At 34.3% G+C, this 11,600-nt stretch overlaps 1 protein-coding gene across 1 annotated transcript; it reads right to left on the bottom strand.

Moving 5' to 3' along the window:
• Positions 1-1,833: 1,833 nt before the first annotated feature.
• On the bottom strand, positions 1,834-4,973 carry LOC110616739 (heparanase-like protein 3). Its single transcript, XM_021759216.2, has 9 exons — positions 4,457-4,973; positions 4,308-4,344; positions 4,012-4,195; positions 3,773-3,921; positions 3,457-3,687; positions 3,155-3,344; positions 2,923-3,048; positions 2,491-2,590; positions 1,834-2,416 (listed from the first exon to the last, which is right to left on the bottom strand). Exons 1-9 carry the CDS (start codon positions 4,700-4,702, stop codon positions 2,045-2,047), a joined length of 1,635 nt encoding a protein of 544 aa, XP_021614908.1. The 5' UTR covers positions 4,703-4,973; the 3' UTR covers positions 1,834-2,044.
• Positions 4,974-11,600: the final 6,627 nt, after the last annotated feature.

The following is an 11,600-nucleotide window of genomic DNA, read 5'->3' as shown; positions in this document are numbered from 1 at the left end:
TCAAAGGAGAGATAAACAGTGCTGTACAGAAGTAAATATCTTTAGGAGTAAGCATATATCGGTTTGAATTGAAAAATTAATTTGAATTGATCAATTTTAATTGAAAAAATTACTTTTTAGTCTCTGAGATTTAACGTAATTAACACTTATGTCCCTCTATTTTGGCGACCCAACACTTAAGTCCCTCACTTTCTTTTCTGTCCAAATTCGTAGTTCTTTCGTCCAAAATAGCTGTTTGGGACACGTGAATTGACAAAATTAACTCTCATTAAAAATTTCGCTATTTCAAAATCACAAAATCCAAATTCCTCCTCTTCTTCTTCTTCTTTCTACCATTTCTGCAACTTCTTCTTCTTATTCTTCTTTCTTCTTCTTCTTCTTCTTCTTCTTCTTACTACCCTTTCTGCAACTTCTTCTTCTTCTTCTTCTTCTTTCTTCTTCTTCTTCTTCTTCTTCTTCTTCTTCTTCTTCTTCTTCTTTCTGCAACTTCTTCTTCTTCTTCTTCTTCTTCTTCTTCCTACCCTTTCTGCAACTGGAGAAAACATGAAAGAGAAAAAAAATAGAGATTTTACATTGAGAGAAGGGTATTTTTGGAAAAAATTATCACCTCTCACCTTTGACTCTTTGACCAAACGGTTTAAATGGATGGAAGGACTACGAATTTGGACGGAAGAGAAAGTGAGGGACTTAAGTGTTGGGTCGCCAAAATAGAGGGACAGAAGTGTTAATTACGTTAAACCTCAGGGACTAAAAAGTAATTTTTTCATTTTAATTTAATAGTTTGATTAATCGAAATATTCGGTTTGATTCGATTAGTATTTTTCAACTTATTCGATTTTCGGTTTGGTTCGGTTTAAACGTGTTAAATAATCAACAAATCAAATAATCGATTTTATATATATTTTTATTATGTGAAACACTGATTTTATATCTATTTTTAAATTTTACATGAATTTATATAGATTTTTTAAGTATTATCATTATGATAATATATTGGTAAATTTATATGAAATATTTATTGAATTATTCTACTAAATTAAAAGCAGAAAATTAAAAAAAATTACAGATTTTGATTTGAAGTAACCGAACCGAACTAATTTTTATCGGTTCAATTCGATTCGATTATATCTTTATAATCGGTTTTTAATATTTTTACAATTTAATTTTCAATTTTTTTTATTTTTTCGACTTTTTCAGTTCAGAACCAAATCGAGCCATTGCACAATCCTAAATATCTTCATCCCTTTCACCTAAAAATAAAAATTAAGAAATAATTAACATAACAAAAATGTTTTATTCAAATGTTTATCATTTATTTGAAATTTAATGTAATACCCGGCTAGAGTCCGGTATCGGAATTCTAAAAGAAAAATTGGATGAAATGGCTCTACATGATTCGACTTATTACTAATTGTACTCAAAATTTTTTATTTTTAACTCCAAAAAATTGGAAATGATAAAATTGTACTCATTTAATTAGCATGTATGATAATTTTTTATTTTTGTTTGATAAATTATCGATAATATTGCATTTAATTATTATAATTTTTATAAATTCAAATATTGAATAAATTATAATTTTAGTTCAGTGTTCAGTAGGTTAGTCCTAATTAATGCGATGGTATAAATGAGTATATAAGAAGAAATTTTGAAATACCAATCTCTGTTGACCTCATAACTATCACATGAATTAGGATTAATGCGAAGGTATAGATGAGTATATCAAAAGAAATTTTGGAATACCAATCTCTGTTGACCTCATAACTATCACATGAAATCACGATAAATACGAGATTTCTGAGTCATACAAATAAAAAGATATACTCATCAATAAAGAAAAAGGAAAAAAGTGAACATTAAATTGATGATAAAACAGACTTCAAAGGGGTGAATTACATTTGTAAATAGCTGTATGACTTGATTGAATAATAACTTGTACTATATTCTTCATCAACAAATAAAGAATGTGACATTTGCATCTACTCTATTGTTTATTTTGATCAATCATTACAAGGAACCAGTTTCAGTTCCACCTAGTACTAATCTAGCTGCAAGCAGGGACAACATATGGCAAGTGAGCAAACACAACTGAGAAAGGTGCAACAAATATTGGCTTTGTTAAATTTACATTTACAGGCTCAAAGGCAGCAATCTCCCCAGATGAACTCACACTTAAAATGTTCCCATTAAGCAGCATAATCTGGCTATGTAAATTTCCATCTTTTGCTGTTAGATGGTATTCCTCTCTTGTGGTGCTTTCAGAACCTTGAGGCAGCTTAATGGTCCTTGTTCTATGAGATTTATAGGACCTATGATGCTTTTTTTGATGATGCAATGTCCATGTACTGTTAAATGAGACCTTCACTTCAACAGTTGTGCTGTTGTCCAGGTTGATTAGCAGTAATGTGATTCCCTTCTGCTGATCATAAATTTGATTAGATCACAAACCTTTGCTATTAGTTTGAGAATTGTAGTATGTGATTAACTTACTGATTCTTTTGCACAGTGAGCATATGCGCGTATCGTTTTCGCCCCAGAAAATTTCGTTGACAGAACTTTTCTGCCCATCAATCTGTGCCAAAGAAGAGCACTGCAGAGAAGAGTAATGTGCCAAAGTTATTTAGAAATCTCAGCTGTTTCATTTGGGATTAAAAGAACAAGGTTAGCTTTGTGTTCTAACAAGTCATGAAGGATTCTTGTTCTTTATCAAGTCCTATTAAGCATGATTTGCTGCTCTTTTGAATATTTTTATCGTCAAATTGCATGCGAATTAGTCATAATACAAAGATGATCAACTGCACTTCCTCATTTCTACCTAATGAATATTTGCTTTCAGACTCAGCTCAACACCGTTGGCTTTAAGGCTTGTTTCCAATCTGTTGAATTAAGCTTTTGAATGGAACAACTTGATCATTGAATTACCTGTAGTAGTCTGGATTTGGTAGGAAAGTAGTAGTGTTTAGTAAACCGTAATTTCCGCCGATCAAAGACTGTCTGCAGTATGTTTTTGTATCATAAGCTGATGCCATACCAAGCTGATCCAGGTACCTATGCAAACATCACCTAAGTCAGCAAGTGAAAGCTGAAAATTTTCACAATAAAATTTTTTCCCCAACTAGCCAGAGATTGCAGAAATAAATTTGATCTATTGTACCAGAAACTGTAAACAAAAGCATTGGATACAAGGTTCCGGCCGCTGTTGTAAGCTCCTCCTGCTTCACCAACCCAGGCTGTTGCTGAAGTTGCAGAACTCTTGAGGGTATTTTGCAGGCCACTGAAAGTATCAGCCTCACCATCTAGATAAGATGGATTAAGAATCTTTTCAACAAGATGTTCATCAACTCCTACATTAAGAAGAAGGAAGAAAAAGAAAAGAAAAAACAGATCTGTCAAATTGGAATGATCATATGAGTGATTGAACTGCAGTGGTTGATCAATCTCTTCAATTAATGATACCTGGACCCAGATTGTATATGTGATGAGTGATCACATCTACGGAATTTCCTGTTTTATCAATGAATTCTTTGAACCAATTTGCATCAAAGAATCCTCCAGGTGCTATAACTAATGGCTTAGATTCAGCTCCACTGTAAATTTTCTGCACTATCTTATACAAGGAGATAGTATCAGCAGCATATTGATCTGCTGCTATTCTTGTTCCAACTCCACTCCCACTCAGTTCATTTCCTGACCAGCAGAGATAACTTTTTAGCATTCTTGATAAACCTATATTAAATTCAAATCACGAAAACAAATGAAGAGGGTTTCTCACCAAGCTCCCAACCATGAATAGAGTAGTTCTTTCTAATAGTATAACTTATAAAAGATTCAGCATTGGTATAGTTCCAAGCTCCAGCTGCAGAACCATCAGATTGTATGGACCGGCCGGCAAGAGCATTTAATCCAAATATAATCTTAGCTCTGACACAAAGCAGAGTGAAGAAACCTGTTCAACTCCTAGATATGTAAAAATGAAGTGAAACAACAAAGAAGAGATTGATGTATAATTACCCAGATTTCTTGAAAAATTCATTTAATTCATCCCATCTATACATGGGTAAGCATCCCTGAGTGAAACCAAACATCTCAGTGGTATTTTTAACAAATTGCTTACATGGTTCCTTGTTATCATCAGTGTCATATATGACCTTGTCTTGCAAAGTACCTCCCAATCTGATCTTCAATGGTGAAAAAGCTGAACCATTATCCACAGAAATTAACTTTAGCTCCATCCATGAAGGATCAAGAACAGTGTTTACTAAAAGAAATACAATAGAAAAAGTTCTTAGATTTTAAGTTATTCTTACCCTTTATCGCATTTAATAAAATATTGCTGCTAAGATCCTGCATCAATCACAAATCAATACGCATTTGAGCAATAAATCAAACATTACATATACAATGTTCTTCAGAAACCGTTTCAAAAGGAGAAATGCAGCAACAACAAAACACAAACCAGATTAATAAGAGAAGCATAGTCCCAGCTGCAAGTTCCATAGTCACATTTCTCCGGAGGCCACCAATCCAAAGTAGCACAAATGAAATCTTCATCAATCTTCCCAATGGAACTTTTCCCATCTATAAAAACAGTCCCTTCTACACTACCATCTCCAGCAACAGACTGTGAACTCACATAAGCGAAGCTGCAGCTAAATATGCACAACAAAATAAGCAATCTTCTCATCCAAATCTGAGAACCCATCTTTGTATACAACCACTAAGTTCAAGATCTGAGTTTTTCTCTATGAATGGAGAAGGTGGCCATGGAAGTGCAGAGGTGGGGTGCTGCTGCAGGGCACAGGCCCACAGAAGATATTATATATAAGAGAAAAGGATAAAGATTTGGAGATTGGAGTATATATTTACAAGTTAAGCTAGTGAAATATATATAAATAAATCAAAGATAACTGAAAAAGGCAAAGAAATTTAATGATCTTTGTTTTTCTTAGAAAGTATTTGCAGGTTGAACGTGAAAACAATCAATGCAAGTATTTCTTCCTTTGGAGTATTTCGTATTTGGAAGCTTGCAAATATAATGTACTAGGTGGGCCATGGCTTTGCTTTCCTTCAAGAAAGCGACAATGTCGAGGTTGGCAAGTTGCCAACCATCCCAATCTTCGGCTTTTCGGATTTTTTCTTTCTCCAAACCAAATAACAAAATAAAAAAAGTTTTGTATTTTAATTTCTTAGGTCATTTTATTTTAAGGAATTTACTATTTAATTTTTTAGTATTATTATTATTAATAAATTAATATTTATATTTTTAAAAATTTATTAAAATATTTTTATTTTTTCAATTCGTCAATAAAATAATTTTTTTATTTATTTCTATTATTAAAAATATAATAAAAGATCAAATTAATCATCTTCTTCGTAAACAAAATAGTCATTTCATCTACCATTAAAAATATGGTAAAAAATCAAATTATCTCTCCGCCTCCTTTCTTCTTTTAAACGCCTCTTTCGCCTCCTTCTCTTCCTCCTTCTTCTCTTCTTCTTCGCGAGGCCTCCTTCCCCGTCTTCTAGACACCTCTTCCTTCTCTTCTTCTTTTTCTTCTGTGAAGTGGAAAAACAAATGATTATTTTATTAAAAAAGATAAAAGATGAGAATATTTTAATATATTTAAAAAAAATAAGAAAATTTTAATAAATTTTTAAAAATATAGAACTCACTTGTTAATAATAACAATACCCATAAACTAAATAAAAAATTTTATGTAAGAATAAAATTAAATTTTAAAAATTTTTTCTTCTAGTTTTTATTTATTTTTAACGAAAAAACATTGTGAAAGGATTATTTCGTTTAGTTGACAGAGAGAAAAAAATATTTTAATAAATTTTTGAAAATATAGAAATTGATTTATTAATAATAAAAATATTTAATGATTAAATAATGATTTTTTTTATTATTATTTTTTATTATTTTTTAAAAAATAATTAAAATACTCTTAAATTACTTTTGTATTTTTAAATCGAAACAAAAACTAATGCTTATGTCTCTTAATTTAAAAAAAAAAAAATAGTTAAAATATTATGTTTAAACTGTATTAAGAGGAGAAGCATATATTATTTGAGATACAGGGGAAGTATCTCCATTCCAATAAAATCAAAATATAAAAATTAAATTGTTGAATTTTAAATAAAAAATAATATATATTACTTTTAATATAATATAGAAATGAAAAAAAGTAATTTATCTTAAAAATATATATTAAGAAATATATTAAATGTATTAAATTTTTATATATTAATATTAGGATATCCAGTTAAAAGTGAAGTCTTAGAATTGATGAGTCAGGAGTGGGTTGCCTTTACCGTATGTTCACGTGTAAACTATGGACGCACTTGCCGACCGAGTTACGAGGACTAAAACCCGACAAAAAGCCAGACTTTAGTAGGGTTTTTCTCCTTCGCAACTCATCCTGTCCGAAGTTACCTGATTTGAAACGAGATCCCTCTTCCTAACTGAAATAAAAAAATATTCTTTTATATTTTTTAATACTAAGAATATTTAAAAAATTTAATTAATAAAAAACATTTTCTTAATCAAATGAAAAATAAACTATTTTAAAAAAATATATTTTTCACATTTTAAAATTTTTATTAAAATATTTATACATAAATTTATTAATAAATTTTATTTTTAAATTAAAATTAAATAATAAAATAAATTATTTTATTAAAAAAATATTTTTTATAAAATATAAATTATTTTTCGTAAAATAAAGAGAATCTAAGTGTTGTTATCGTTTCAGCTTTATCACCATCTTATTTATCATTATAATTAAAATTTTATATGTACATTAAAAAATTAATACTATAAAAAATTGTTTGAAAAAGTATTTGTTATTTTACTGCTCTTGTAATTAAATATGTGAAATATAATCTCAAATTGATTTTTCACATTTTTTAATTATTAATATATTCAAAAAATATAGCAGTTACTACAACGACTCTATATTACCATTTCTTTTTCTTTTTAAAAATCCATAAGTCAAAGGCTAAAGTCAAAATTCAGAAAAATTTTAGACTCAATTAAAATAAATAGTTTATAAAAATAATAAAATAAATTATACTTTAATTTTTAAATTTAATAATAAATCAATTTTTACATTTATAAAATTTATCACTTTAATGTTCATATAATCTTTAAATGAAAAATTAAAAATCATTAATTTGAATGGACTGATTATAAAGACTTAAACGTTTAATTTGAAAAATATAGATTAATTTATTAATTATATTAAAATATATAAATTAAAGTATAATTTATCTAAAATAATATTTATAAAATAAATATAAATTCAGTAGAAACTTTCTTATGTATTTATCATATTTTATGATTAGCTCTGTGACGATAGATTTATTAGAATAAGAAAACGTTAAACTAGAATTGATGTAGAAGACAAGGTCAATAAACAATGATGGCTTGTAGTTTTTGCGGACACTAGCATTTCAGTCTTAAAAGATAAAAATTAAATATCATCTATTTTGTGGTTCGAATTTAAATTTTGAATGCAAATAACCTTTAAATTTTAAAAGAAAGCCTTCACTTTTTAATAAAATTGTCTAGTGTGAATCTAAATTAATAGAGGTGCTAAATTTTAATATAAAAAAATATTTTTTAAATACACATTATAGAGTTTGAGCATAGAAAAAGGTATTATTCATAGGTGGGTCCATTTGCAGTAGTAACTGATTAGGTTGAGATATGAAGCATCCTCTCTACTCATCTTTAATTTGATTAGATGAGAGAGAAGCTTGTGTTTGGTGGGATTTTAGGTTAGTTCAAACCTAACACCTTCCTTACTTAAAAAAATGAAATATCCCTTCAAGCTTTTACCTACTACACTCCTCTCCCCACCACTATCCATATCTTATCCCTTATCTCAAGGAAAATGATTCCACTTTGTAGAATCAAACCTCTTTTATTCTCAACCCTGTCTCTAGCTCTTCCTTTTGACCCAAAAAGGGAAAGCATGCTAACATATATATATATAGTGATGACCGCTGGGTTTTTTCACTCCGAACTGAGGCCAGGCCCATTAGGACAGCCCATAATCCGAAAGCTTCTAAATCTCTTTTTAGAGTCAGGTCCAGCCCGCTCAGTTCAAAGATCGGACTCCGGTCAGATTCTCCAATCAGGCCGGCCCAGCTCATTCGGCCCAATGAACAGATTCTCTATGGGCCTAGCCTTACCCTTATCTTCTGGCACAGCTCGGAACTCAGAAGGAGTTCAGCCCATTCGCTTTGAGGGACCATCCGCATGCGTACCTAGGGAGAATCAGGGGCCGTTATGCATGTGATAGAGATCTGATTCCCTCGTACGTACGTATCAATGTAACAGGGACATGTGGTCCAATGATACACATTCTGCTACACGTCACTAGCAGGCAAAAGGAAAGGAGAAATACTCTCCTCTAGGTCTAAGTTCATACCAGTCGTAACGCCCCGGAAAATCGGACCGCTACCGGCGCTAGGATCCGGGTCGACTTAAGGCCGCCGGGACCCGTAGCAAGCCTGACATATAACCTGTAAACCTGTATAATCCCATACATGATCAACAACATGCATAAAAATTAAAACTTTTTCTTCATACATACTGTCATCAACTAACTCAACCTGTGCATACTCTGAACATATACATAACATAGTCCCTCTGTGGGATCTCATCAAGCCTTAAAGGCAAAACAACCTGTGTTGAGTTAGTTTACATAAACATCATAACATAAGATCATGTATGTACAAAAGGGATTAACAATATACCATGGTCAAGCACAACTCTATCCTCAATAACCTCATTACATAACATACTGAATATTTTTACATTTCATCATAATACAATTGTCATGTCCACAAACTAACTATTACATACATATGACTTTTTCTCTTCTTGCCTTCTCTATCTATCCCGTACCTGCAAACCTGGGGGTTAGGGGAGAGGGGTGAGCTAGATGCCCAGTGAGTAGAACTATAAAAAGAATATTTAAAACATGCTATCATGAAATGCGTCACTGCACAAACAAATCACACCACGGATGGACTGATTCAAAAATCCCTCAACTCCATGCCCGGCCCTATTATGGGCACCACAGGACTTCGTATTGCCCGGCCCTATTATGGGCACCACAGGACTTCGTATTGCCCGGCCCTATTATGGGCACCACAGGACTTCGTATTCAGAAGGCTAATGAATCATCCTAATGTCCATCCACTATCATCTATCACAACAATACAATGCGGCATAGTCGTGAATTCTAATGCAAACAACCTATAATATGATCATGATGCATGAAGCATGATAAAAGCATTTCATTTCTTAATTTAAAAGGTTGAGTTTAGTTCCACTCACCTCTGGCTGACTCTGACAAACTCTGTAGCAGCTGGCTCACTGCTGGGGTCCTTGGTTCCTCGGGTCCGAACCTACACAGGTGGACTCCAATGAGGGACCAAACACACATAAACATAACTCTAACATATTCCCCAAAAACCCCCTAAAACATCCTGAAAATATCACATAGAGATATGCATGGAGTGGCTGAACAGGGCACTTTCGGCGGCACCTTCGGCGGCCGAAAGTCCTGGACAGAGACGAAACTCAGGTAGGTTCGGCGGCACCTTCGGCGGCCGAAAGTGCCAGACAGAGACGAAAGTCTCTTTTCGGGGGCAACTTCGGCAGCCGAAAGGCCTGCCTCCCCAACCATGTTCGGCGGCCGAAAGTGCCTTCGGCTGCCGAACCTGGTTTCTGCCAAAGGGCAGAAACTTGGCTCCTTTGTGCATTTTCGCCTCCAAACTCACCAATCATGCATATACCTCAGTTAAATCATGCATACAAGTTCCTAGGGGCCTCAAAACATCAAATACCCCAACTACAACACTTCAAGCATACTTAAACATGCCACATTGTTCAAGAATCACATAAAACCTAACATTTGCTTAAAAACTCATACAACCCTATACATGTCATTCTACCCCATAAAATCACTTAAAACTTACTTAAAACACATAAGGAGCTTAAGATCGGCCCTTACCTCTTGAAGATCGAGAGGGAGACGACCTGTAATACCCGGCTAGACTCCGGTATCGGAATTCCTACCGTCCGGTGGAATCTCGAATGTCGGAGACCTCTAGAAGGGTAGAGTCATGTTTTTATGAAATGTTTTTATGTTTTAAATGATTTAAGTGTGAAGTAAATGAGTTTTTACATGAAAATAGCTTTAGAGGAAAACCCAGGTTCGGCCGCCGAAAGTCAAGTTCGGCCGCCGAACATGCATGCGTTTTGGAGGCACGTTAGGCCCCCGAAAGCATGAGTGAGGGAAGTCAAGGTTCGGCCGCCGAACCTCATGTTCGGCCGCCGAACATTGCATGGATACGGAGGCACATTCGGCCCCCGAACGTGGCCTGGCCAGCCACATATAAAAGGGTCCCTTTGGTCCGCACGGGCGAGCTTTTTCTCTCCCATTGTCGGCCAAGGTGAGTCTCCGCCGCTCCTCCCTCGATCTTGAGTGTTTTCCCTAGATCTTTCATGGTTTTCACGAGTTTTAACTTCTATTTTGAAGATTTGTGAGCAAAGAGTAAGTTTCGGGTGCTTGGAGGTTCAAGGAGCTCAATCTCTTCATCTCCAAGCTAGGATCGTCTTCCCTCTCATTTCTTCAAGAGGTAAGCTCGGATCCACCCTTATTATGCATTTTAAACAAGTTTTATGCAAGATCTATGGGTAGAAATGCATGTTAGGTTATATGTTGAGTTATGAGTTGATATATGTGTGTTTGAACAATGTGGTTAATGTGTATGTGTTGGATGTGTTGTAGATGGGGTTTAAGGTAGTTTGAGACCCCTAGGAGCTTGTGGTATGAGTATGCATGTTGTAGAGTAAGATTTATGCATGATTGATGAGATGGGAGGCAAATGTGCATGTTTGAACCAAGTTTCTGCCCTTTGGCAGAAACCAGGTTCGGCAGCCGAAGGAACTTTCGGCCGCCGAACCCCCTTGTGGAGGCAGCATTCGGCTGCCGAAGCTTGCCCCCGAAAGAGGAGTTTCGGCTCTGTCGGGCAGTTTCGGCCGCCGAAGGTGCCCCCGAACATGCATGAGTTTCGTCTCTGTCTGGGACTTTCGGCCGCCGAAGGTGCCGCCGAACCTAGCTGAGTTTCGTCTCTGTCCAGGACTTTCGGCCGCCGAAGGTGCCGCCGAAAGTGCCCTGTCCAGCCATTTCATGCATGTTTTCTGTGATATTTTCAGGATGTTTTAGGGGGTTTTTGGGGGATATTTTAGAGATATGTTCAGGTATGTTTGGTCCCTCATTTGAGTCCACCTGTGTAGGTTCGGACCCGAGGAACCGAGGACCCCAGCAGTGAGTTCAGCTGCTTCGGTATTGTCAGAGTCAGCCAGAGGTGAGTGGAACTAAACTTAATCTTTTAAATTAAATGTTTTATCATGTTTCATGCATCATGATTATGCTATAGGATGATCGCATTAGCTTCACGAATATGCCGCATTGCATCTATTGTTGTTGATGTGGGTGAATGTTGGATGACCCAATTAGTCCATGACAGGAAGACCAGGACCCCATTCTACGGCCTGGCACGGAAATGAAAGACCA

The sequence above is a fragment of the Manihot esculenta genome, chromosome 6 (genome assembly GCF_001659605.2).
Source record: "Manihot esculenta cultivar AM560-2 chromosome 6, M.esculenta_v8, whole genome shotgun sequence".
In the NCBI taxonomy this organism is placed as follows: Eukaryota; Viridiplantae; Streptophyta; class Magnoliopsida; order Malpighiales; family Euphorbiaceae; genus Manihot; species Manihot esculenta.
Note: the sequence above shows the minus strand (reverse complement) of the source record. Positions and strands in the feature narration are given on the sequence as shown.